At 65.9% G+C, this 26,730-nt stretch overlaps 3 protein-coding genes across 3 annotated transcripts in view; 1 reads left to right on the forward strand and 2 right to left on the reverse strand.

The window, feature by feature from the left end:
* LOC147596899 (steroid 21-hydroxylase-like) overlaps positions 1-1,989 on the reverse strand; it is a 4,061-nt gene extending 2,072 nt beyond the window's left edge. Inside the window, exon 1 of the mRNA XM_086769238.1 lies at positions 1,811-1,989. Within this exon, the coding sequence (XP_086625364.1) occupies positions 1,811-1,989 (179 nt within the window). The remainder of the gene's footprint in view (positions 1-1,810) is intronic.
* On the forward strand, positions 625-15,148 carry DDR1 (discoidin domain receptor tyrosine kinase 1). The gene is given in 23 exon segments (XM_086769239.1): positions 625-645; positions 1,486-1,574; positions 1,865-1,926; positions 2,968-3,083; positions 3,557-3,659; positions 3,951-4,179; positions 4,984-5,131; positions 5,238-5,340; positions 5,827-6,013; positions 6,284-6,530; positions 8,041-8,203; positions 8,280-8,433; positions 8,562-8,750; positions 9,474-9,690; positions 9,760-9,801; positions 9,804-9,919; positions 10,318-10,445; positions 10,542-10,608; positions 10,610-10,710; positions 11,272-11,455; positions 11,457-11,507; positions 14,129-14,278; positions 14,961-15,148. Coding segments are annotated over 20 exon segments (2,808 nt in total). The 5' UTR covers positions 625-645; positions 1,486-1,574; positions 1,865-1,926; positions 2,968-2,992; the 3' UTR covers positions 15,099-15,148.
* Positions 15,149-21,273: 6,125 nt separating this feature from the next.
* Positions 21,274-25,869, reverse strand: LOC147596901 (uncharacterized). The gene is made up of 4 exons (XM_086769234.1): positions 25,803-25,869; positions 25,412-25,486; positions 24,682-24,909; positions 21,274-24,091 (listed from the first exon to the last, which is right to left on the reverse strand). Exons 1-4 carry the CDS (start codon positions 25,834-25,836, stop codon positions 22,170-22,172), a joined length of 2,259 nt encoding a protein of 752 aa, XP_086625360.1. The 5' UTR covers positions 25,837-25,869; the 3' UTR covers positions 21,274-22,169.
* Between the last annotated feature and the right edge of the window lie 861 nt (positions 25,870-26,730).

A 26,730-nucleotide genomic window follows, 5' to 3' on the forward strand; every position in this document is an offset into this window, starting at 1 on the left:
AAAGTGGTTTCGAGGGGCCCCAAGAAGGAATTTTCAAGGGCTCCCCCCGCAAGAAGGGGGTTTGAGGGGTCCAGAGAAAGGGAGTTTCAAGGGGACCCCAAAAAGGGAATTCCCAGGGAACCCTGGAAGGGAATTTCCAGGAGACCTCTAAAGAGAGTTTTGAGGGGCCGCTCCAGAAAAAGGCAGTTTCAAGGAGCCCCCAAAAGAGCAATTTTTAGGATCCCTAAAACATGGTTACAAGGGCACCCCAAAAGGAGGTTTCAAGGGGTCCTCCCACGAAAAGGAGTCTGAGGGGTCCGGGAAAAGGGAGTTTCGAGTGTCCCCCCGCAAAATTTGGTTGGGGTAGGGTGAGAAAGGGGGTTTCAAGGGGTCCCCAAAATCATTGGGGCTCCAAAAATGACAGTTTTGAGGCTCCCCCCCCAAAAAAAAAAAAAAAAAGAATGTTTCTGGGGTTTTTTTGGGGGGCGGGGATTTAGGGACACCCCCCTCCACCCAGGGCTGCCGACCCAGAGAGGACCCGGGCGTCCGGGCTCCCAAGCCCCCCTGCTGCCCCCCCCCCTTCCAAAAGGAGGGGGAGGGGCAGGGGGAGGGGGAGGGGACCCGGGCGGCCGGTGGGGCTGCGGCGAGGAGGCGACGAGGAGCCCGGTGGGTTTCGGGGGCCGGGGGGGGGGGGGGGTATTGGGGGGGGGCACCCGGGGGCGTTGGGGGGGGCACCTGGGGGTGTTGGGGGGGCACCTGGGGGGGGCACTTGGGTGGAATTGGGGGCACCTGGGGGATGGGGGCAGATTTGGGGGGCGCTTGAGGGGTGCTGGGGGGTCCGGGGGGGGGATTTGGGGGGCACATGGGGTGGGGGGGGAACTGGGGACACCTGGGGGGATTGGGGCCACTTGCGGGGATTTGGGGGGCACACGTGGGGGGGGGTGACTTGGGGGGCACTTGTTGGGGAATTGGGGGGCCCCTGGGGGGGGATGGGGGGCAGATTTGGGGGCAGACTGGGGGGCGCTGGGGGGATTGGGGGAGGCACTCGGGGGGGTCCTAAACACCCCGTACCCCCCCCCGCCCGAGCCCCACAGATGTGTACAGCACCTATGGGGCGCGGGTGCTGCGGGGGGGGGGGGGGGGCCGCACCCGTAGGTGCCTGCGTAAGTGCTGCGAGCACGCGTGTGCCTGTACACGCGTGCAGAGGGCGGGCGCGCGGGGGTGGGATGCGCATGTATGGGGGCGCGTGTGCGGGGGCAGCTCTGCGGGGTCGGGCGGGCCCGTACATCGGTACCGGGGTGAATACGCGTGTGCGGGGCTGTACACGTATGTAGATGCATGTAAACCCGCACGCGTGTTATGAATGGATACATGTGTACAGACGTACATATATACGGACACGCACACGTGAATTTACACGTGTATGGGCACATATACACAGCATACATACGTGTACGCCGGCCCGCAGCGCGCACACATATGTAACCTGTGTATACATGCTTACAGCTCAAAACCTACAAGGGCACACGTGTCGCCATACGAGTACATACGTGTCCATAGGAGCCGGGGCACGGGGCGTAAGCTGGCGGACGTAGGTATGTGCGTGTAGGGATGCGTGTGCGTGGGCACGTGTACACGGGAACACACGTGTCAGTGTATGTTACATTGCGTGAGCCCACAGGTGTGTGCAGGAGGGTGTCCAGGGGTGCACACGCGTGTGGAGCTACATGGGTGTAGGCACATGTAGGGGCCGTGCGTGTCACTGCGTACACGTGTGTTCAGACCGGGGTGTGTACGCTTGTGGTCGCGCACGCGTGCCCGTTGCACGTACGTGCACGTGGCGCCGGGGGGCACAGGGGGCCAAGATCCACAGGTGCCCCCGTAGGTGCCGCCCGCGGGACCCCAGGGAGGAGCCCGGGCCCCATCCCCCGCCGCCGACCCTCCCAGGTGTGTGTTACGGCGTGTTGGGGTGGCTCGGGGCACGCGAGGGCGCGTCGTCACGCGCTGCATTGTGCCGTGGCGCGTTGAGGTGTGTCACGGTGCCGTGCTACGGTGCGCCGCGGCGTGGCGGGGCGTGTCACAGCGTGGCGGGGCATGTCACTGCATGCCGTGGCGTGTCATTGCGTGTCACGGCATGTTGTTGCATGTGACGGTGTGCCATTGGATGGCAGGGCGTGTTGCTGTGTGTTTTCCATCACGTGTTGTGTGTTGTTGCATGTTATTGTGTGCTATTGTCTGTCGCCCTGTGTCGTTACGTGTTGTTGCAGGTTTTTGCGTGCTATTGCGTGTTATCGAGAATTACTATGTGTTGTTGCGTGCTGTTGTGTGTTACTGCCTGGTATTGCATGTTATTGTGTGTCAGTACGTGTTATTGTGTGCTGTTACGTGTTATCGCAACGTTGCGTCTTCTTGCACGTTGTGTGTTATTGTGTGTCATCACATGGCTTTGTGTGTTGTTACGTGTTATCACATGTCACTGTTTTACTGAGTGTTGCAACGCCTTATTGCGCGTGGTAGTGGGATGTTGTGTGTTATTGTGTGTTATCGCGTGGTGGGGTGTGTTATTGCATGTTATTGTGTGTTATCGCATGTTGTGGTGTACTATTGCATGTTATTGTGTGTTATCGCATGTTGCGGTGTGTTATTGCATGTTACTGGGTGTTATTGAGTGTTGCGGTGTGTTATCGTACCACGTCAGGCGTTACCGCGTGTTGCGTGTCCCGGTTCGGGACCCAGGCCCCTCCCCCCTCCCCCCACACGCCCCCATCCGGCTGCAGCAGCTGCGGGGGGGGGGGGGGCCACATTCCAGCCGCTCTGGGAGCAGCTGCCGGATGGGGCCTCCCAGTGCTCCCAGTTCCCTCCCAGTCCCCATCCCACTCCTCCCAGTGCTCCCAGTTCCCCTCCCAGTCCTCCCAGTTCCCTCCCAGTCCCCATCCCGCTCCTCCCAGTGCCTCCCAGTCCCTCCCAGCGTCCCCTCACTCTCCCCAGGTGCGGTGACCAGGGTGGGGTCACCATGGGGGTCCTGCCCCTGCCCCTCCCCCTCCTGCTGCTGGCGGCCGGCACCCAGGGGTCCGGGCTGCAGCTCGGCGGGCGCCTCGACCTGGGTGAGACCCCGTGGGTGAGGGGGGCCTGTGGGGGCCATGGGGGCTGTGGGTCACCTATGGGGTGCATGGGGGCGGGGTGGGGCTGTGGGTCACCTATGGGGGCCATAGGGGCTGTGGGTCACCTATGGGGTGCATGGGGGCGGGGTGGGGCTGTGGGTCACCTATGGGGGCCATGGGGGCTGTGGGTCACCTATGGGGTGCATGGGGGCGGGGTGGGGCTGTGGGTCACCTATGGGGGCCATGGGGGCTGTGGGTCACCTATGGGGTCCATAGGGGCTGGGTGGGGCTGTGGGTCACCTATGGGGGCCATGGGGGGCAGGTAGGGTGTGTGCAGGGGTGACGTGTCCCCCCGTGTCCCCAACGTCCCCAACATCCCCCCGTGTCCCCCTGTGTCCCCAACATCCCCCTGTGTCCCCCGTGTCCCCCTGTGTCCCCCCGTGCCCCCCATGCCCCAACGTCCCCGTGTCCCCCAGGCAGGTGCCGCTTTGCCCTGGGCATGGAGGACGGCTCCATCCCTGACAGCCGCCTCTCGGCCTCCAGCGCTTGGTCCGACTCCACCGCCGCCCGCCACGGCCGGTGAGCCCAGTACGCACCAGTACACACCAGTATGGCCCAGCAACCCCTCCCCAGCACACTCTCCCCTCCCAGTGTCCCCACCCCAGAGCCACCGCTCCCTGCTGTGGCCGAGGAGTCCCAATACGGCCCAGTATGGCCCAGTGCCCCCACCCAGGACTGTCCTGTGCCGTCCAGGGTCCCCCAGGTGTCCCCATGTCCCCAGGACGTCCCCCATGTCCCCAGGCTGGGTTGCAGCCATGGGGACAGCAGCTGGTGTCCCCAGTGCTCCCAGTACGCCCCCCGTGTCCCCAGGCTGGGCCGCAGCGACGGGGATGGGGCCTGGTGCCCGGCGGGTCCCGTCTTCCCGGAGGAGGAGGAGTTCCTGGAGGTGGACCTGGGCCGGCTGCACGTGGTGACGCTGGTGGGGACGCAGGGACGGCACGCCGGCGGCCACGGCAGGGAGTTCGCCCACGCCTACCGACTGCGCTACAGCCGCGACCGGCGCCGCTGGCTGCGCTGGCGGGACCGCTGGGGTGCCGAGGTGACCGGGGGGCTTGGGGACATCTTGGGGACATGGGCGGTGTTGGGGTCACCGGGGACCTTGGGGACATCTTGGGGACATGGGCGGTGCTGAGGTCACCAGGGACCTCAGGGACATCTTGGGGACATGGGCGGTGTTGGGGCGCTGAGGTGACCGGGGGGCTGGGGGACATCTTGGGGACATGGGCGGTGTCAGGGTGCTGGGGTCACTGGGGACCTTGGGGACCTCGGTGATGTTGGGGTGTTGAGGTCACTTGGGTGTTGAGGACACCTTGGGGACATCTTGGGAACCTTGGTGATGTTGAGGTCACTGGGGACCTTGGAGACATCTTGGTGATGTTTGGGCTCTGGGGTGACCAGGGAGCTTGGGGACATCTTGGGGACCTTGGCGATGTTGGGGTGCCGTGGGACACCTTGGGGACATCTTGGGCACCTTGAGGTGCCAAGGTGGCATGGAATTCCTTGGGGACACCTCGGGGACATTGGGATGCTGATCTCTGGGAGTGCACTGGGGTGCAGGAGGGGACAGCGGGGGATCCTAGAGGATCCCTGGGGACACTGGGGTCCCGGGACAGTGGTGGGATCCTTGGGGACCCCTGGGAGGTTCCTGGGGAGGGCAGTGGGGTCTCGGGGGTCAATGGGGTCCTTGGGAGATCTTGGGGGGACAATGGGATCTCCAGGGACGGTGGTGGGATCTCTAGGGATCCTTGGGAGATGCCGGGGGTCAACGGGGTCCCTGGGGACACGGGGGTGGGGGGGTCCCCGTCGGCGGGGCCCACGTCCCCAGCGGGTGGCGGTGGCGCAGGTGATCGGGGGCAACGAGGACCCCGAGGGGGTGGTGCTGAAGGACCTGGCCCCTGCCCCGGTGGCGCGGGCGCTGCGCATCTACCCCCGCGCACCCCGCGCCATGAGCGTCTGCCTGCGCCTGGAGCTCTACGGCTGCCCATGGGACGGTGAGTGGACCCCCCCCCCCGACCCCCCGGACCCCCCCCCCCACATCTCCCTGGGGCGTCCCCGGGCTGGTGGCCCCCCCCCCCGTAACGTGTCCCCTGTCCCCAGCCGGGCTCCTGTCCTACACGGCGCCGCGGGGGCAGGTGATGGCCCTCGACCCCGCGCCCGTCGTCCTCAACGACTCCACCTACGACGGGTACAGCGCCGGCCCGTGAGTCCCAACCGTCTCCATGCAGCCTCCAACTGTCCCCAAGATGTCCCCAGCTGTCCCCAAGCTGCCCTTGGCAACCTCCAACTGTCCCCAAACCGTCCCCAACTGTCCCCAAGCTGCCCTTGGCCACCTCCAACTGCCTCAACCATCTCCACGCAGCCTCCAACTGTCCCCAAACTGTCCCCAACCGTCCACCACTGTCCCCAAATGACCCTAAAGTGTCCCCAGGTGGTCAACCGCTGGCTCAGAACAGCCCCGAGTTGTCCCCATCTGTCCCCAGATAGCCCAGACTGTCCCCGAATTGTCACCTACGGGGCCCAAACAGCCCCAAGCTGTCACCCACTGCCCACAAAGAGCCTGGAACGGTCCCCAAATTGCCCCACCTGGCCCCAGTTGACCCCAACCGTCCCCCAAATTGTGCTCCAAATCCCGCGAGGGTGGGTGGGATGGGGAGACCCAGGCACCCAGGTGTCCCCCACCCCCCAGGCTGCAGTTCGGGGGGCTGGGCCAGTTGGCAGACGGGGTGCTGGGCCTGGACGACTTCGCGAGGAGCCGCGAGCGGCACCTTTGGCCGGGCTACGACTACGTGGGATGGCGCCGCCCGCCCGGCCCCCGGCCCCGCCTGGAGCTGGAGTTCGAGTTCGAAGGGCTCCGGGCCTTCCGCGCCATGCAGGTGCCCCGTGGCATGCTGGGACAGCGGGGGGCCGGGGTGGGGTGTGGTGGGATGGTGGTGGGCCACGGAGATCACAGGAGCGAGGACAACAGGTGGCCCCAGGGCATTGTGGGGGTTGGTTGGCCGCGGAACCCGTGAGGAGCCACCACGTCGACCCCATCGTTGGGTCTGGGGCTTTCCATCGGGGTTCTCTGGGCTCAGCAGCCCCACCAGCTGCCCCAGAGCATCATGGGATGGTGGCCAACACCCATTGTCCCCTGCCCCACCCAGGTTCATTGCAACAACATGCACACGCGGGGGGTGAGCATCTTCGGGGAGGTGGAGTGTCGCTTCAAGAGGAGCCTGGCCACGGCCTGGGAGCCCACCCCGGCCACCCACAGCCTGGCAGGGGCCGTCAAGGACCCCAGCGCCCGCTCCATCACCGTGCCCCTGGGCGGGCGCCAGGCCCACTTCATCCAGTGTCACTTCTTCTTCGCCGGGGAGTGGATGCTCTTCAGTGAGATCACCTTCCTCTCAGGTGAGTCCTGCCATGGCAGGTGGCCTCCAGACCAGTCTGGACCTCGGCGTCCTCCTTCAACGCATTGGCTCTTGGGTTGGATGGTTGGGTGATGGGGTGGTTGGTTGGGTCATGGGGTGGTTGGTTGGGTGGTGAGGTGGTTGGTTGGGTCATGGGGTGGATGGTTGGCTCTTGGGTTGGATGGTTGGGTCATGGGGTGGTTGGTTGGGTCATGGGGTGGTTGGTTGGGTGATGGGGTGGTTGGTTGGCTCTTGGGTTGGATGGTTGGGTGATGGGGTGGTTGGTTGGGTCATGGGGTGGTTGGTTGGGTGATGGGGTGGTTGGTTGGCTCTTGGGTTGGATGGTTGGGTCATGGCGTGGTTGGTTGGGTCATGGGGTGGTTGGTTGACTCTTGGGTTGGATGGTTGGGTGATGGGGTGGTTGGTTGGGTCATGGGGTGGTTGGTTGGGTGATGGGGTGGTTGGTTGGCTCTTGGGTTGGATGGTTGGGTGATGGGGTGGTTGGTTGGGTCATGGGGTGGATGATTGGCTCTTGGGTTGGATGGTTGGGTGGGGGGGGTGGTTGGTTGGCTCTTGGGTTGGGTGGTTGGGTGATGGGATGGTTGGTTGGGTGATGGGGTGGTTGGTTGGGTGATGGGGTGGTTGGTTGGGTCATGGGGTGGTTGGTTGGCTCTTGGGTTGGATGGTTGGGTGATGGGGTGGTTGGTTGGGTGATGGGGTGGTTGGTTGGGTCATGGGGTGGTTGGTTGGGTCATGGGGTGGATGATTGGCTTTTGGGTTGGATGATTGGTTGATGGGGTGGTTGGTTGGGTGATGGGGTGGTTGGTTGGGTCATGGGGTGATTGGTTGGGTGATGGGGTGGTTGGTTGGGTTATGGGATGGATGGTTGGCTCTTGGGTTGGATGGTTGGCTGATGGGGTGGTTGGTTGGGTGGTGGGGTGATTGGACAGGTCATGGGGTGGTTGGTTGGGCGACGGGGTGGTTGGCTGGGTGATGTGATGGTTGGCTGCATCAAGGGGTGGTTGCTCATTTGTTTAATGATGGGCAGGTTGGTTGGATAGCGAGGAGATTGGCTGGTTGGATTCTGATTGGCCAGTCCAAGGGTTGGTTGTGAGACTGGCCTGTTAACTGGTTGGCTACTGAGCTGTTTGGGTGGTGGGATGGTTGGTTGGATGAAGGATTGGGACTGTCGGTTGGTTAGCTGATGGTTCACCCGTCCTGGTTGGCTGGTTGCCGTTGGGTGAGGGGGTGACTGGTCATCGTGTGATTGGTCGCTGAGCTGAAGGACGAGGCGGTTGGCCAGTTGGTGAACGGGTTGGTTGGGTTAGGCCAAAGCTGGTTGAGAGGTTGCTCAGCTGGGGGTCAACCACCCGTGAGCCGGTTGATTGCCCTGTTGGCCAACGGGAAGGCGGTTCGGTTGAGTGGGTTGGCCAATGGCTTGAGGGCCCCGGCTGCTGCTCCCGCCCTCGTTAGCTGCCTCGTTAAGGCGCCGCGGCGCTCTCTCCCTGCAGATGTGGTGGAGGAGGCGGTGGGCGCCAGCGGGTGGCCCCCAGCCGCCCCCCCCGACCCCTCGGCGGGGGTCACGGCCGACCCCGAGGACTCCTGGCGCGTGGACGTGGCTACCAACCTCACTGTGCTGGGTAAGGCGGGGCCTATTGGGGCGGGGCTTAATGGGCCAGGGCTTAATTGCGTGCAATCCAAGGGGGTGGGGCCGTGAGGGCACCCTACCCACCGCCCCCCACCACGGCAGCCCCTGGGAGCCCAAGCCGGGCCAGCCAGTCACCAAAGCCGACCACAGCCACACGTCCATCCTGATTGGCTGCCTGGTGGCCATCATCTTGCTCCTGTTGGGCGTCATCTTCCTCATCCTGTGGCGGCAGTACTGGAAGAAGATACTGGGGAAGGTGAGCGGGGTAGTGGGGTCAACTGGGAGGAACTGGGCACCCAGACATCCGTGTCCAGTGCCCGAGCTGTGGGAGGCTGACGGGGTCAACTGGGAGGAACTGGTTCCACCTGAGGGTCCCGCCCACAGGCCCAGCGCCGGCCATCGGAGGACGAGCTGCGGGTGCAGCTCTCCGTGCCGGGTGACACCATCGTCATCAACAACGCGACGGGGGTGGCGCGGGGCCCCCCCCGCTACGAGCGCATCCCCCCCAGCCAGGGCGAGTTACCAGGAGCCCACGGCCGTGGCCATCGCCGCCCCCGGCGCCGCCCGCACCCGGTGAGCGGAGTGGGGAGGAAGGGATGGGTGGGCGGAGACCACCTGGGGGTGGAGGGAGACCACCTGGGGATGGACGGATGGGTGGAGACCACCTGGGGATGGATGGATGGAGACCACAGGAGGATGGATGGATGGATGGATGCATGGATGGATGGAGACCACAGGAGGATGGACGGATGGATGGATGCATGGATGGATGATAGAGACCACAGGAGGATGGATGGACGGACAGATGGATGGATGGATGGATGGAGACCACAGGAGGATGGATGGATGGATGGATGGATGGATGGACGGATGAAGACCATGTGGAGATGGATGGATGGAGGAAGGGATGGATGGATGGATGGATGGATGGAGACCACAGGAGGATGGATGGATGGATGGATGGATGGACGGATGAAGACCATGTGGAGATGGATGGATGGAGGAAGGATGGATGGATGGATGGAGACCACAGGAGGATGGATGGATGGATGGACGGATGGATGGATGGACGGATGAAGACCATGTGGAGATGGATGGATGGAGGAAGGGATGGATGGATGGATGGATGGATGGAGACCACAGGAGGATGGATGGATGGATGGATGGATGGATGGACGGATGAAGACCATGTGGAGATGGATGGATGGAGGAAGGGATGGATGGACACCACATGGGGGTGGAGGAAGGGATGGACGGATGGATGGATGAAGAGCACGTGGGGGTGGGGGTTGAGAGCACGTGGAGATGGATGGTTGGAGAGCACGTGGGGAGGGGGTGGAGCCTCCTGGCCCCATCCCCTCAAACGATCCCGCCCCCCTCCCCCACCCCCCCGCACCAGCGCCCCTCATCAACCCGGCCTATCGGCTCCTCCTGGCCACCTACGCCCAGCCAATGGGAGGGCTCGCCCAGGCCCCGCCCGACAGGACTAAGCCAATCAATACAGATGGTAAGGGCCCCGCCCCCCTCCCGCCGCAGGTCTATCCCTGCCCCTCCCCCGCTGACGCCCCTCCCACCCCCGCAGAGCCCGAGGCGGGGGCGGGGGCCTACGCGGAGGCTGACGTCACCGTGGCTCCGCCTATGCCGTGGCTGGCCCCGCCTCCAGCCCCACCCCCCGCCTCCCTGCCTTCCCCCGCCGGCGCCTCCGCTTCCGCGAAAAGCTGGGGGAGGGGCAGTTCGGAGAGGTAAGTCCCGCCCCCCCTATTTGGCATAAGCCCCGCCCTCTGAAGTGTTGCCCCGCCCCCTTTCAGCTAGCCCCCCGATGCAAACGGCCACGCCCCCATTTCCACATTACCCCGCCCCCTCACGCCTGACGCCCGCCTATTTAACATCTAGCCCCGCCCCTTCTGGACTGGCCCCGCCCCCTCCGGAAGCCCTGCCTCCAGACACGCGGGGAAGCCATGCCCCTTCGCCTAAGCCACGCCCCCAGAAAGCACCCACCCTGTTCACTCCCAAGCCCCGCCCCCACATCTGAAGCCCCGCCCCCACACACGAAGCCCTGCCTGTTCACTCAAGCCCCGCCTCCAGCTCTTAGCCCCGCCCCTGGGCCGTCCCTTGCCCCGCCCCCTCGCCCCCCCCCCAGGTGCTGCTGTGCGAGGTCGAGGACCCCCAGGCGCTGCCCCCCCTGTCCCGCCCCCCGGACCTCCCCCAAGGGCGCCCCCTGCTGGTGGCCGTCAAGGTGCTGCGTCCCGACGCCACCAAAAACGCCAGGTGCGCGGGGGGCGGGGAGGTGTAAAACTTGGGTGTGGCGGGGGGTGTGCGGGGGGACGCGGGCTGACGGCAGGGTGGTGGTGGGGGGGGGCGCAGGCGGGACTTCCTGCAGGAGGCGCGGACGCTGGGGCGCCTGCGGGACCCCAACATCGTGCGGCTGCTGGGGGGTGTGCGCGGGGGCCGGCCCCCTCTGCATCATCACCGAGTACATGGCGCACGGCGACCTGCACCGCTTCCTGGGCGGGCCCCGCGGCCCCGCCCTCAGGTAGGCCACGCCCCCTCTCTGAGGCACGCCCCCTCCGAGACACCGCCCCCCCCCAGCCCCACCCGGGCCTCCGGCCCTTTAAGCCCCACCCCATCGCCCCGCAGGCTCCTGTTCAGCCACGCCTCCTCGCCCATTAGGCCACGCCCTTCCCCTTTAGCCCCGCCCCTTCCCCTTTAGCCCCGCCCCTTATCGCTGGCCACATGCCTTGCATAGAAGCCACACCTCTCCCCTTTAGCCCCGCCCCTTCCTATTTAGCCCTGCCCCTTTTCTTTAGCCCCGCCCCTTCCTTTTCACCCCTGGCTTCCCCTTTAGCCCCACCCCTTCCTGTTTAGCCCCACCCCTTTTCTTTAGCCATTCCCCTTCCCTTTAGCCCCGCCCCTTTTCTTTAGCCCCGCCCCTTCTCTCTCCCACCCCAGCCCCCACCCCAAGCCGCCCTCCTCCACCGCTGGCCCCTTGCCCGCACTCCCCCGGAGCCCCACCCCACCCTCTTAGCCCCGCCCCACCCCCTTGGCCCCGCCCCCTTGGCCCCACCCCCCACCCCGGTGACGCCCCACCCCCCAGCCTGGGCACGCTGCTGCACGTGGGGGCGCAGATCGCCTCGGGGATGCGGTTCCTGGCGGCGCTGAACGTGGTGCACCGCGACCTGGCCACGCGCAACTGCCTGGTGGGGGAGGGCTTCCGCGTGAAGGTGGCGGATTTCGGGATGAGCCGCCCGCTCTACGCCGCCCACTACTACCGCGTGCGGGGGCCGCGCCCTGCTGCCCATCCGCTGGCTGGCCTGGGAGTGCATCCTCATGGTGCGGGGGGGACGGGGGGGGCCAGCGGGATTTGGGGAGGGGCCAGCGGGGCCGGGGAGGGGCCAGCGGGATTTGGGGAGGGGCCAGCGGGGCCAGGGAGGGGCCAGCGGGATTGGGGAGGGGGCCAGCGGGGCCGGGGAGGGGCCAGCGGGGCTAGGGGAGGGGCCAGCGGGGCCGGGGAGGGGGCCAGCGGGATTTGGGGAGGGGCCAGCGGGGCCGGGGAGGGGCCAGCGGGGCCGGGGAGGGGCCAGCGGGATTTGGGGAGGGGGCCAGCGGGGGCCGGGGAGGGGCCAGCGGGGCTAGGGGAGGGGCCAGCGGGATTTGGGGAGGGGCCAGCAGGGGCTAGGGGAGGGGCCAGCGGGATTTGGGGAGGGGCCAGCGGGGCCGGGGGGGGGCCAGCGGGATTTGGGGAGGGGCCAGCGGGATTTGGGGAGGGGCCAGCGGGGCCAGGGAGGGGCCAGCGGGGCCGGGGAGGGGCCAGTGGGATTTGGGGAGGGGCCAGCGGGGCCGGGGAGGGGCCAGCGGGGCTAGGGGAGGGGCCAGCGGGATTTGGGGAGGGGCCAGCGGGATTTGGGGAGGGGCCAGCGGGGCCAGGGAGGGGCCAGCGGGGCCGGGGAGGGGCCAGCGGGATTTGGGGAGGGGGCCAGCGGGATTTGGGGAGGGGCCAGCGGGGCTGGGGAGGGGCCAGCGGGGCTGGGAGGGGCCAGTGGGGCTAGGGGAGGGGCCAGTGGGGCTAGGGGAGGGGCCAGCGGGATTTGGGGAGGGGCCAGCGGGATTTGGGGAGGGGCCAGCGGGGCTAGGGGAGGGGCCAGCGGGGCTAGGGGAGGGGCCAGCAGCGGATTTGGGGAGGGGCCAGTGGGGCTAGGGGAGGGGCCAGCGGGGCTAGGGGAGGGGCCAGTAGGGCCGGGAAGGGGCCAGCGGGGCCGGGGAGGGGCCAGCGGGATTTGGGGAGGGGCCAGCAGGGCTAGGGGAGGGGCCAGTGGGATTTGGGGAGGGGCCAGCAGGGCTAGGGGAGGGGCCAGTGGGATTTGGGGAGGGGCCAGCAGGGCTAGGGGAGGGGCCAGTGGGATTTGGGGAGGGGCCAGCAGGATTTGGGGAGGGGCCAGCAGGGCTAGGGGAGGGGCCAGCGGGATTTGGGGAGGGGCCAGTGGGGCTAGGGGAGGGGCCAGCGGGATTTGGGGAGGGGCCAGCAGGGCTAGGGGAGGGGCCAGTGGGATTTGGGGAGGGGCCAGCAGGATTTGGGGAGGGGCCAGCAGGGCTAGGGGAGGGGCCAGCGGGATTTGGGGAGGGGCCAGTGGGGCTAGGGGAGGGGCCAGCGGGGCCAGGGAGGGGCCAGGGGGATTCAGGGAGGGGTCAGCGGGGCCAGGGGGGCCAGCGGGGCCGGGGAGGCCAGTGGGGCTAGGGGAGGGGCCAGAGGATGTGGGGAGGGCCAAAGGGATTCGGGGGAGGGGTCAGTGGGATGCGGGAAAAAAACGGTGGATCGAGGGGATTTGGGGGCGTTTGAGGGGATTGGGGCAGAATCGGGTGGGATTCAGGGGAATTTGGGGCCGTTTAACTGGAATTTGGGTGGAATTGGGGGGAGTTCAGGGGATTTGGGGGCGTTTGAGGGGATTGGGGCAGAATTGGGGTGGGATTCAGGGAATTTGGAGCCGTTTAACTGGAATTTGGGTGGAATTGGGGGGAGTTCAGGGGATTTGGGGGCGTTTGAGGGGATTGGGCAGAATTGGGGTGGGATTCAGGGAATTTGGAGCCGTTTAACTGGAATTTGGGTGGAATTGGGGGGAGTTCAGGGGATTTGGGGGCGTTTGAGGGGATTGGGGCAGAATTGGGGTGGGATTCAGGGAATTTGGAGCCGTTTAACTGGAATTTGGGTGGAATTGGGGGGAGTTCAGGGGATTTGGGGGCGTTTGAGGGGATTGGGGCAGAATTGGGGTGGGATTCAGGGAATTTGGGGCCGTTTAACTGGAATTTGGGTGGAATTGGGGGGAGCTAAGGGATCTGGGCCGTTTGAGGGGATTGGGGCAGAATCGGGTGGGATTCAGGGAATTTGGGGCCGTTTAACTGGAATTTGGGTGGAATTGGGGGAGTTCAGGGGATTTGGGGCGTTTGAGGGGATTGGGGCAGAATTGGGGTGGGATTCAGGGAATTTGGAGCCATTTAACTGGAATTTGGTGGAATTGGGGGGAGTTCAGGGGATTTGGGGGCGTTTGAGGGGATTGGGGCAGAATTGGGGTGGGATTCAGGGAATTTGGGGCCATTTAACTGGAATTTGGGTGGAATTGGGGGAGTTCAGGGGATTTGGGGGCGTTTGAGGGATTGGGGCAGAATCGGGTGGGATTCAGGGAATTTGGGGCCGTTTAACTGGAATTTGGGTGGAATTGGGGGGAGCTAAGGGATCTGGGGCCGTTTGAGGGGATTGGGGCAGAATTGGGGTGGGATTCAGGGAATTTGGAGCCGTTTAACTGGAATTTGGGTGGAATTGGGGGGAGTTCAGGGGATTTGGGGCCGTTTGAGGGGATTGGGGCACGACTGGGTGGAGTTCAGGGGATTTTGGCTGTGAGCGGGCGGGGCTTGCATGGGCGTGTCCCGGGGGGCGTGTCCATGCCCCCCTCCCCCCCCAGGGGACCTTCACCCCTGCCAGCGACGCCTGGGCGTTCGGGGTGACGCTGTGGGAGGTGCTGACGCGGTGCCGCGAGCAGCCCTACGGGCGCCTGAGCGACGAGCAGGTCATCGCCAACGCCGGCCACCACTTCCGCGCCCAGGGCCGCCAGGTGGGCACGGGCAGGGACTGGCGGGCACTGGGAGGCACTGGGGGGCACTGGGAGGGGGACTGGGGGCACTGGGAGGGCACTGGGAGGGACTATGAGGCACTGGGAGGGCACTCAGAGGGACTGGGAGGGCACTGGGGGGCACTGGGAGGGAGTGAGAGGTACTGGAGGGCACTGGGAGGGACTGGGAGGCACTGGGAGGGGACTGGGAGGGCACTGAGGGCACTGGGAGGGGGACTATGAGGCACTGGGAGGGCACTGGGAGGGCACTGGGAGGGACTGGGAGGGCACTAGGGGCACTGGGAGGGACTATGAGACACTGGGAGGGACTGAGAGGGACTGGGAGGGCACTGGGAGGCACTGGGAGGGACTATGAAGCACTGGGAGGGCACTGGGAGGGACTGAGAGGGTCTGGAGGGCACTGGGAGGGGCCTGAGTGGATGCTGGAGGTCTCTGGGACGCACTGGAGGGGATTGGGGAGACACTGGGATGCACTGGGAGGAACTGGGGAGACATTGGGACGCACTGGGAGGGACTGGGAGGACACTGGGCGTCCCCAGGAGAATGCGCTGTGCCCCCCAGGTGCCCAGTCACCCCCATCACTCCCAGTTACTCCCAGTTCTGCCCATCATTCCCAGTCTCCCCCAGTCCCCCCCACTGCCCCCAGTTGACCCCGTGCCCCCAGGAGTACCTGCCCTGCCCCCCCGGCTGCCCCCCGGCGCTGCACGGGGTGATGCTGCGCTGCTGGGCCCGCGACGCCGCCGACCGCCCGTCCTTCGGCCTCCTGCACCGCCTGCTGCGCCAGCACGCCGCCCTCGCCTAGCCGCCTCCTCTTCCTCGCCTTCCTCGCCCAACCGCCTCCTCTTCCTCGCCTTCCTCGCCCAGCCACCTCCTTTTCCTCGCCTTCCTCACCGCCCTCGCCCAGCTGCCTCCTCTTCCTCCTCTTCCTCGCCCAGCCGCCTCCTCCTCTTCCTCGCCTTCCTCGCCCAGCCGCCTCCTCCTCTTCCTCGCCGCCCTCCGCCTAGCCTCCTCTTCCTCACCTGCCTCCTTCATCCCTCCTTCAGCCTCCTCCTTCCTCCTCCTCCTCCTCACTGCAGCCTTCATCCCTCCTCATTCTCCTCCTTCATCCATTCTCTTCCTCCTCCTTTGTCCGTCCTTCATCCTCGTCAGTGTCCTCTTCCTCCTCCTCCTCCTCCATGCTCAGCATCCTCATCCTCACTGTCTGCATCCTTCATCCCTCCTCATCATCTTCCTTCATTGTCCTTCATCTTCCTTCTCCTGCTTTATCGTCCTCCTCCTCCTCCTTCATCCCTCCCCGTCCTGCTCCTTCGTCCCTCCTCGTCTTCCTCCTTCATCCCTCCTTCATCCTCCTTCTCCATCCACCTTCTCCTTCATCCTCCTTCTTGTGCTTCATCCTCCTTACAGCTCTCCTCCTCCTCCTCCCTCCTTCAGCCACCTTCTTCCTCCTCCTTCTCTTCCAGCTCCTCCTTCATCTTCCTCATCCTCCTTCATCCTCCTCCTTCCTCCTCCTCCTTCCTCCTCCTCCTTCCTCCTCCTTCCCTTCCACGCGCTCTTCCCTCGTCTTCCTCACCGTCACCCTCCTTCCTCTTCCTCCTCCCTCATCTTCCTCTTCACCCAACACTGGAAGCGCCCAACACTACTGACAGGACCCCCCCCCCCCACCCCACACCCCCGCTGCCTGGGACCACCCAGACCCCTGGGACACCCCTCTCCCCAGTCTATGGGTGCCCCCTGGGACCCCCTCATCTATGGGTGCCCCCTGGGACCCCCTGAACCCCTGGGACCCCCCCCTCTCCCCCATCTGTGGGTGCCCCCTGGGACCCCCATCTCCCCAATCTATGGGTGCCCCCTGGGACCCCCCCGGACCCTTGGGACCCCCCCCATCTATGGGTGCCCCCTGTGACCCCCCCCCGAACCCCTGGATGCCCTCCAGCCCCTGGGCCCCTCCAGCCCGGCTAAGTGACCCCCCCCCCGCGGCTAGGATTACCCCACAGCTTCGTCGCTCATTAGTGTGGGGTAATTAGCGGGGGGGGGGGTAATTAGCCGGGGGGGCCCGGGGCTGTAAATATTTGGTGCTGAAACAGAGATTTGTACATCGATGTGCAGCGGGGGGGTGCTCTGTGTGCGACTGGGGGGGGGTGCCCAGAGCCCTGCGACCCCCCCCTTGGGTGCCCAAACCCCTGGGTCCCCCCCCTTGGGTGTCCAAACCCCTGGGACCCCCCCTTGGGTGCCCAAACCGCCTGGGTCCCCCCTTGGGTGCCCAAACCCCTGGGTCCCCCCCTTGGGTGCCCAAACCCCTGGGACCCCCCCTTGGGTGCCCAAACCACCTGGGTCCCCCCTTGGGTGCCCAAACCCCTGGGACCCCCCCCTTGGGTGCCCAAACCCCTGGGTCCCCCCCTTGGGTGCCCAAACCGCCTGGGTCTCCCCTTGGGTGCCCAAACCCCTGGGACCCCCCCTTGGGTTCCCAAACCCCTGGGTCCCCCCCTTGGGTGCCCAAACCGCCTGGGTCCCCCCTTGGGTGCCCAAACCCCTGGGACCCCCCCTTGGGTGCCCAAACCCCTGGGTCCCCCCCCTTGGGTGCCCAAACCGCCTGGGTCTCCCCTTGGGTGCCCAAACCCCTGGGGACCCCCCCTTGGGTTCCCAAACCGCCTGGGTCCCCTGGGGGAAGGTGATGGGCCCCCTTTTTTTTGGGGAGGGGGTCCTGAAATCCCGGCTCCTCTCTGCCCGCCCCCCCCCTCCGATTTGGGATTGGAAAGGGGAGGATGACGCAAGCAGGCCCCCCCTTTCCGCTCCCCCCCCCCCCCCCATGACTCACGATTTAGGAACCCGGGCGTCCGGCCACCTGCTCAGCCCCCCCCCGCCCTCCCCCCGGGACTCAGGCATCCGGATACCCCAGGGCGGGGGTCTCACCCTATAGACCTCCCTCCCCCAGGTGTCCGGGTCAACCCCCCCATCCCCTATAGACCCCCCCGCACCCCCACGCCCCCAAAAATGGGACCCAGCCGTCCGCACCCCCCCCGACATCCACCGCCCCCCCCCCCCCCCCCGCGGCCGCTCCCGGTTGTGCAACGTGGGAAAATCCAGCGCGTGACGGACGTGGGGGGGGGGTATGGGGGCTATAGGGGATGGGGGTCATGAGGGGGGGCTGCGGGGGGGGGGTCGATGCGCGGGGAGCCCCTTTTTGCGCCCTCCTGTCCCTCTACAGCCCCCCCCATACAGCCCCCATATACAGCCCCCCTACAGCCCCCCCTATACAGCCCCCCCCATATAGCCCCTATGCACCCCTATAGACACCTCTACACCCCCTATGCACCCCCATAGACCCCTATGCACCCCTATAGACCCCTCTACACCCCCTATAGACCCCTATACACCCCCTATGCACCCGTATACACCCCTATACAGCCCCTATGAACCCCTATAGACACCTATACACCCCCTGTGCACCCCCATAGACCCCTATGCACCCCTATAGACCCCTCTACACCCCCTATAGACCCCTATACACCCCCTATGCACCCGTATACACCCCTATACAGCCCCTATGAACCCCTATAGACACCTATACACCCCCTGTGCACCCCCATAGACCCCTCTACACCCCCTATGCACCCATATAGACGCCTATACAGCCCCTATGCACCGCTATAGACCCCTATACAGCCCCATGCACCCCTATGCGCCCCTATACACCCCCTATGCACCCATATAGACCCCTATACAGCCCCTATGCACCCCTATAGACCCCCTATGCACCCCTATACTCCCCCATAGCACCCTATACACCATTATAGACATGTCTCCCATAGGCCTCCTATAGACCCCATAGAGCCCCTAGAGCCCCATGGAGCCCCTATAGCCCCCTATAGACCCCCCTAGGCCCCTATAGCCCCCCTATAGAGCCTCTAGAGCCCCCATGGACCCCCTATAGCCCCCCATAGACCCCTATAGCCCCCTATAGACCCCCATAGACCCCTATAGAGCCCCCATGGACCCCCTATAGACCCTCTATAGTCCCCTATAGACCCCCACAGACCCCGATAGCCCCCTTATAGACCCCTATAGAGCCCCTATAGCCTCCCATAGACCCCCTATAGCCCCCTATAGACCCCTATAGACTCGTATAGAGCCCCCATGGACCCCCTATAGCCCCCTATAGACCCCCATAGACTCCCTATAGCCTCCCATAGACACCCTATAGTCCTCCTATAGCCCCCCTATAGTCCCCTACAGACCCCTATAGACCCCCACAGCCCCCTATAGCCCCCCATAGACCCCCATAAACCCCTATAGCCCCCTATAGACCCCTATAGACCCCTATAGAGCCTCTATAGCCCCCCCACAGACCCCTATAGCCCCCCATAGACCCCCATAGAGACCCTATAGCCCCCCATAGCCCCCCATAGCCCCCCACAGCCCCCCCGTACAGCACGGGACGGGTGGGCGGGGAACCCCCCCGGCGAGTCCCCGCCTCCGACGGAGCCGCAGCCAATGGGAGTGGCGAGGGGGGAGTGTCCCCGTCGGCGGTGGAGGGGGGCGGGGCGTGGCGCGGCGGGCGCTATAAGGCGGCCGGTGGCGGGCGGGGTGCCGCCATTTTGCGCGATGATGGCGGCGGCGGCGGCAGCGGCAGCTGCGACCGGCTGCGCGGGCTGGGGCCACCCGGCAGCGTTTCCCGGCGGCGTCCGCCCTTCCCCGCCGCAGCACTTCACCTTCGAGCCCCCGCTGGCGCCCAGCGGGCCCCCCCCGGCCCCGCCGCCGGCCCCGCCGCCGCGTCCTCTACCCGCCCGCCGTGAGTATCCGCAAGGCCCGGCTGCCCCCGCTGGGTGCGGGGCGGGGGGGGGAACACCACACACCCTCCCCCCCTCCCCGGGCTCTGGGTGCCTCCCCCCCCCCGCCCCCCCCGGGGCCCGTTTCCCGCAGGGGGATGAGTCACTTCCTTTCCCCGCCCCCCCCTTCCCGCTGACTCACCCGCTACCGGCGGGGGGAATTCCCCCCCAAACTTCCCCCAGCACCCCACGGGGGGGTCGTTATTGCCCCCCCGCACCCTTCCGCTGAGCGGGGCCGGCCGGGGTTTGCCCTTGGATGGGTCCCTCGGGATGCTCCCCGCCCCCGGTGGGGGGAGGAGGGTGTTTACCCCTGGAGGGGGGAGGTTCTCCCCAGGAAGGGGATTTGGGGGTGACCCCCTCTCCTCCCGGGCCAGTATTTGCCCCCTCGGGGTGGTTTTTGGCCTTTGGGGGGCGGGGGGGGTGGGGCAATTACCTCTGTTTACCCCTCTGGAAGCTAAGCAGGGTTGGTGAGGGTCTGCCCCTGGATGGGTTCCCTAAGCCGGATCGGGGAGCGTTTACCCCAAAGCGGGGGGGGGGTATTTGTCCTAAAGGTGGGATTATTTGCCCCAGGGTGGGTATTTGCCCCCGGCAGGTGAGTTCTCACCCCTCTTTGTTGCCTCCCCCCCCACCAGGTGCGGCGGCCGCCCCCCACGGAAGAGCCGAGCGCAGCGAAGCGGCTGCTGGTGCTACTGCTGGCAGTGGTGAGCGCCCAGGTGTACAGCGCACCCGGGGACGGGACGCCCGAAATGCCTGTGACACCCGAAAAACCCACCGTGGCGCCTGTGACACCCGAAAAACCTGCCGTGGCACCCGAAACGCTCGTGACGCCCAAAAAACTCGCCGTGGCACCCGAAACGCCGGCTGTGACACCCCTGCCCGGGATGGAGCGCTGCTCAGGACTGCCGTGACACCCCCGGGGACCACCCGGACACCAAACGGAGCGCTGACGTTGCCCACAGGGATGCCCCTGGGTGCCTCCTGCCCCCCGCGGCCGCTGTTGCCGGCACTGCGGCCCCAAAACGGCACGGCCCGCTGAGGGGGTGCCCGGGACCCTTGCCCAGCTCTCAGGGTGGCACAGTCACCTAGGGGTGGCACCCAGCACCCTGCGGTGCCCGTCGTAGCGGCCGCTGGGTGCCCCTCACCTCAGCCTTGGGGTGCCTCAGGGACCATTTGGCGCCTGTCACCCTGGCCTTAGGGCTGCGCCGGCACCCTGCGCCCGTGGGTGCCCCTCGCCCACGCGCTCACGAAGGCGTTCAGTACCCATGGGTCCCCCTACCTCATTTGTGGGGCTGCGCCCCAGCACCCGTGGGTGCCCCTGCTCCCCCCGCAATTTATTTATTGTATTATTTATTTATTTCGCGATTATTTAATTGGAGGTTATTTAAGTTTATTTAACGGGAGGTTATTTATTTAACGGAGTTATTTAATGTTATTGGGGTTTTTGATAATTTAATAATTGCTGGTGTTTAATGAACATTGCTGCTGGCTCTTGATTTGAGGCATCGCGTGGTCTGGGGGCAGCCCTTCAACGCCCCCCCCCCCCAACCCCCTCAGCCCCTCTCCACGCCCCCCCCTCCCGCAAGTGGGGGTCCTGCCCTTGGGGAAATCCCGGGGGGAGCCGTTTCGGGGGCGTCCGTGACGCTGGGAATTACGGGAAGCCCCGGTTTTAAGCCGGAAAGGATCGGCGCCGCGGAGTACAAATGTGCAAAAGGAACGAAACGAAACAAAAATTCTCTATTTTTTTTCTTTTTTTTTAAAAAAAAAAATAATAAAAGCTGAGAACAGCTTGCTTTTGCTGCTGTGCTGGGGGGGTTGGGGGCGGGGGGCTGGGCGAGCCCGCAGCTCCGTGCGGGACAACCGAGTCTTTGCTCCAAAATCCGTGCGAGGCAGCGCCGTGACCCTGAATCGGGGGGGGCACGGGTTCCCCCCCTGTCACGGAGTGCTGTGCCCAGACGCCACAAACGTGACGCGACAGTGGTTAAAAAAAAAAAAAAAACCCAACAAGAAGGATTCCACCCATGGATCCTGGGGGGCTTGCCCCCTGCCCCCCCCAAAATAAAATCTACCCAGAAAAAGGGGGGGGGGGAAGCCCCTGCCCCCCCCTCCCCCCCCCCCTTCTGCTCAGTTTTAGCAGCCGCTGCTGCGGGGGAACAATGGAGATGGTGCCTTAAAATGCAGTGGGAGGGGGAAGGGGCTGGGAAAAGCTTGTTAAGAACCATTTAATTAGGCGGAGAACTGAATTTACTTGTTTCTGCCCCAAAATCCAAGGGGTGACAGTGTTCCCCCCCCTAGTCTGCTGTGGGACAGGGCTTTGGGGGGGACGTGTCCTCCCGCTGTGAAAAGGGGGAAATGGGGTTAAAAGGGTTGCAAATTGAAAGGGGGGGTCCCCATTCCCTAATTAGACTGTTAATTAGCTGCCAAGGCTGAAGGGTGGGAACAGCCCCCCCCAGTGATGGGTCTTGAGGTCAACCCCAGTTGGGTGTTGGGCGAGCGGCTGGGGAGCTTGGGAGGAGGGCGGAGCCGGGGCCATGACTGGGTGTGGAGGAGCTGCCTCATCCCCAATTAGAGAGATTGTTAATTAGCCACCGAGGCTGAACGGCTCCAGGTGGGAACAGGCCCCCAGCAATGAGTCTTTGAGCTCAACCCCCGTTGGGCGTTGGGTAGGAACAACCAACCCAACAACGGGGCTTTGGGCTCAACCCCATTGGGCGTTGGGTAGGAACAACCAACCCAACAACGGGGCTTTGGGCTCAACCCCCGTTGGGCGTTGGGTAGGAATAACCAACCCAACAACGGGGCTTTGGGCTCAACCCCATTGGGCGTTGGGTAGGAACAACCAACCCAACAACGGGGCTTTGGGCTCAACCCCATTGGGCGTTGGGTAGGAACAACCAACCCAACAACGGGGCTTTGGGCTCAACCCCCGTTGGGCGTTGGGTAGGAACAACCAACCCAACAACGGGGCTTTGGGCTCAACCCCCGTTGGGCGTTGGGCGAGCGGCTGGGGAGGCTGGGAGGAGGAGGATGGAGCCGGGGCCAGGCCCTGCTCAGTTGATGAGGGACGAGGCCTGCGCCCCCGAGGCGGGCGCCGAGGGGAAGGTGGGGTGGGGGAAGGCGCGGGCGGGGAAGGAGAGGGCCCAGGGCAGCTCCAGGCCGGGGCTGGAGAGGGAGGGGATGGGCAGGGCCGACGGGGAGGCGGGGAAGGAGGGCAGCGAGGGGACGGGGGCCGCCGAGCTGCCCAACGGCGGGGAGAAGGCGGCGCCGGCAAAGGCGCCGGACGCGTTGGCGGTGCCGGCAGCGGCGGCGGCGGCTTTGGGCTTGTCCCCGGCGTGGGTGCGCTGGTGGCGGTTGAGGTGGGAGCTGCGGCTGAAGCACTTGCCGCACTCGGGACACTTGTAGGGCTTCTCGCCGGTGTGGACGCGCTGGTGGATGGTGAGCTCGGAGCGCTGGATGAAGCTCTTGCCGCACTCGGGGCACTGGTAGGGCTTCTCGCCGAGGTGGGTGCGCTGGTGGGTGATGAGGTTGGAGGAGACGCTGAAGCACTTCCCGCACTCGCCGCAGCGGTAGGGCTTCTCGCCGGTGTGCATCCGGCGGTGGATGGTCAGGTCCGACTTCTGGATGAAGCCCTTCCCGCAGTCCCCGCAGGCGTAGGGCTTCTCGCCAGTGTGGATGCGCCGGTGCTTGACCAGCGCCGAGCGCTGCCCGAACGCCTTCCCGCACTCCCCGCACTTGTAGGGCTTCTCCGCCGCCGCCGCCGCCGCGCCGCCCTCGCCGGGATCTGCGTCCCTCCCGCAATCCAGGCACTGCTGACCGCGCTGACGGGATCCTGCCGCCGCGCCGCCGCGGTCCTTCCCACAATCCGGGCACTTGGGGGTCTGCCCCGCACCCGCCCCGCCGCCGTGAGCGCGCTGGTGCTTCAGCAAAGCGGCGCCTTGGCCGAAACACCGCCCACACTGCGCGCACTTGAAGAGGCGGCCGTGCCGCTGGGAGGCCAAAAAACCGGCGAGGTGTTCCGGGCAGCGGTAGGACGCCCGCTCGGCCGCGTGAATCTTCTGGTGCCGGTCCAGGTGGGAGCTGACACTGAAGCTCTTCCCGCACTCGGCGCAGGCGTAGGGCCGCTCGCCGGTGTGGACGCGCTGGTGCCGCTCCAGGTCGGAGCGTTGGATGAAGCCTTTGCCGCAGTCACCGCAGGCGAAGGGCCGCTCGCCGGTGTGGATGCGCCGGTGCTGGGTGAGGTTGGAGCCGCGGCTGAAGCTCTTGCCGCAGTCGCCGCAGCGGTGGGGGCGTTCGCCACTGTGCGTCTTGCGGTGCTTGGCCAAGCCGGAACGCTGCGCGAAGCTCTTCCCGCACTCGGGGCAACGGTGAGGAGCTGGTGAGCCCTCCGGCAGCGGCTGCCGGGGACGCGTGCGGGGTTGGGCGGGTGGGCCGGGTCCGCCGGCATGGGTGCGGCGATGCCGGTCGAGGTGGGAGCTGACGCTGAACCGTTTGCCACAGTCGCCGCAGGGATACGGCCGCTCGCCGGTGTGGACGCGCCGGTGCCGCTCCAGGTCGGAGCGTTGGATGAAGCCTTTGCCGCAGTCGCCGCAGCGGTGGGGCCGCTCGCCGGTGTGGATGCGCCGGTGCTGGGCGAGGTTGGAGCCGCGGCTGAAGCCTTTGCCACAGTCGACACAGCGGTGCGGCTTCTCCGCGCTGCCCCGCTCCGGCTGCCGGGCTGCCGGCCGACGCTGCTGCCCGCACTGGCTGCAGCGCCGCCTCTGCGACCGGTTCCGCAGCCCGCATTCGGCACAGCCGCCCCGGGACGCCGCCGCCGATGCTGCCGCACCGCCCCTCCTGCCCCCGGTCCCTTTGACGGCGGCGGGGCGTTCGGCCACCTGCCCCCCGTTTCGGTGCTGCTCAGCGTCCTCCGGCGCCGGCTCCTCGCCGTCCCGCAGCGCCGGCTCCTCCTCCGTCCCACTCCCCGCGCTGGCGCCTGCACCGCAGCGAGCAACCGTGAGCGTCTCCAGCACGACGCCCTCGCCAAAATTAATTTGAAGCCTCCCCTCCCCGCCCCCCAACCTGAGAAGCGGCGTCCTCCTCCCTAAATTGGTGTCGCCGCATGGACCGTTGGGTGGATCGGGCACTGGGGGGGGCGAGGGGGGGTGGTGGCATCCGTAGGGTGGTGGCCAACGGCTCCGCGTCTGGATGGGGGACGCTTTGTGCCCGGGCCCGTGGCGACAGGACGAGGGGGATGGTTTTAGGCAAAAAGCAGGAAGATTTGGGCCGGATACAAGGATTTGCAGTGCGGGCGGAGACGCTGGAGGAGGTCGGAGATGCCCCCATCGCTGGAACCACTCACGGTTCCGGGGTTGGACAGGGCTTTGGGTGACCCCATCCGGTTGGAGACGTCCATCCTGGTGGCCCAGGTGACCTCCAAAGGTCCCTTCCCACCCAAACCTTCCATGATCCCATGAAAAACCAACTCCTGAAACACCCATCCCCAAAAACCTGCCCCCAACCCGCAGGATGCTCCCAAAAAGGGTCGTGGGGGCATCTTGGGTGGTGCCCCCTCCCCAAATTTACCTCCATCCTTGGGTGTTTTCTTGCGGCTCCGGCGCTTCCCCCCCTGCCCCTGCTCCCGCACCAGCTCCCGCAGCATCTTCTCCACCTGGCTCCGGCCGGCCGTTTGCAGGATCAGGCCCAGCTGCCGGCGCAAATCGGGGTTCACCCCCCCATCGCTGGAGCCGGCCCCTGCCGAGGGCTGGACCGGGGTGGGCTCTGGTAGGACCTGGTCCCCCTCCGCTTCCAGGCCTGGGAAAAAAAAAAACAAACCCAGTTCGATCTTCAGAATCCCAAGGGATTCACCCAAACTGGATGGGACCTCCAAAATCCCAAGGGATTCACCCAAACTGGATGGGTCCTCCAAAATCCCAAGGGATTCACCCAAACTGGATGGGTCCTCCAAAATCCCAAGGAATTCACCCAAACTGGATGGGACCTCCAGAATCCCAAGGGATTCACCCAAACTGGATGGGTCCTCCAGAATCCCAAGGGATTCACCCAAACTGGATGGGACCTCCAAAATCCCAAGGAATTCACCCAAACCGAATGGGACCTCCAAAATCCCAAGGGATTCACCCAAACCGGAGGGGTTCCCCAATCCACCCGAACCCGCGAGGTCCTCAGAGACCTACGGGATTGAGGGCGTCCCCAAAAACCGAAGGAGCCTCCCCACGTTTCGAGTTCCCCCCAAACCGAAGGAGTTCACCCAAATTTGGGGCTCCTCCCCCCGCCCCGGACCCCCGGGACTCACCCGGCGCCAGCCCCCGCCGCCGGTGGGACTCGGCGAAGGCGGTGATGCGCGGCCAGCTGATGGCGATCTCCTCGGCTGCCGGGAAGAAGGGTGGGTCCGCAGGCACCCAGACGCCCCAGCGCCCCAGCTCCCCCCTCCCCCGCCTCTATTTTGGGGTGAAATGCTCCATGTTTGGGCAAAATGCGCTCCCACCACCTCCGGTTCACTGCGGGCAGGGAAACTGAGGCAGAGTGGGGTACCCCCCCAAAACCCACTCCGAGGCCACGGGGTGCTCGCAGCCCCCCCCCCGCCCCCCCAAATCTGGTCACCCACTGGGTGCCACCGGTGCTGGGGACACCCAAACCCCCCCCCAGCCTCCCAAAACCGGGCCGTCCCAGGCCGCACCCCTTACCCAGGGAAATCACGTTCTCGTAGTTCTCCTGCATGGCGGCCCCCCAAAATAGGGGGGACAGGGGGTCCCCGGGGGGGGGGAGGGGGGCGGGGACGTCACCCCACGACCAACGTCTGGCCCCTGCAATGGGAAGAGACCCCCGCCCGCCCCCCCAATCCCCGTTAGCACCCCAGTACCCCCCCATTTCCCTGTGGAAGAAGATGGCGGGGGGGGTGTCTGTGTGTGTCCCCTCCCCTGCTCCCCAAATTTTCCAGGGCTGGGCACCCCGATACCCCGGGTGCCTGGGGGGCTGCGTGCCAGCTTTCTGGGGTGCCCAGGGATGCACCCCGCTTTTTGGGGTACCCAGGATAGGTCCCTGCTCCTCGGGGTGCCCAGGGGATACACCCCGCTTTTTGGGGTGCCCAGGAGAGGCCCCTGCTCCACGGGGTGCCCAGGGGATACACCCCGCTTTTTGGGGTGCCCAGGAGATGTCCCTGCTCCGTGGGGTGCCCAGGGGATACACCCCGCTTTTTGGGGTGCCCAAGAGAGGCCCCTGCTCCGCGGGGTGCCCAGGGGACCCCCCCCTTTTCGGGGTGCTATGCCTGGCTTTTTGGGGTGCCATGGAGATGCTCACCCGCTTTTTGGGGTGCCCAGAGGATGCTCCCCTGTTTTTGGGGTGCCCAGAGCGTCCCACCGCTGCACACTCCCCCCCCACCCCCCCCACAGAATTTGGGGCACCCGAAGGGGGGGGGTCTCCCCCACCTCACCCCCCCCGGGGGCTGTGGTGGGGACACCCCCGTTACCTGCGCTGGCGGGCGGGGTTGGGCCGGGGGTGTGGGTTGTTGGGGGGGGGTGCTCCCCCCGGGGTCTCTCCTCGCCGAGCACCGGTCCCCGTGGAGGCGGCTCCCCCGCCTGACCCGGATACAGTGCAGCCGCCGCCGCCCTCCTC

This window comes from Chlamydotis macqueenii, chromosome 33 (genome assembly GCF_036417535.1).
Source record: "Chlamydotis macqueenii isolate bChlMac1 chromosome 33, bChlMac1.mat, whole genome shotgun sequence".
Lineage (NCBI taxonomy): Eukaryota > Metazoa > Chordata > Aves > Otidiformes > Otididae > Chlamydotis > Chlamydotis macqueenii.

Excerpts from the sequence above, each read along its gene's own strand:
- LOC147596901 (XM_086769234.1), bottom strand. The coding sequence starts at position 25,836 with ATGCAGGAGAACTACGAGAACGTGATTTCCCTGG. Across the intron at positions 24,910-25,411 it reads GCGGCGGGGGCTGGCGCCGG|GCCTGGAAGCGGAGGGGGAC; the intron begins GTGAGTCCCGGG and ends TTTTTTTCCCAG. Across the intron at positions 24,092-24,681 it reads GAAAACACCCAAGGATGGAG|GCGCCAGCGCGGGGAGTGGG; the intron begins GTAAATTTGGGG and ends GCTGCGGTGCAG.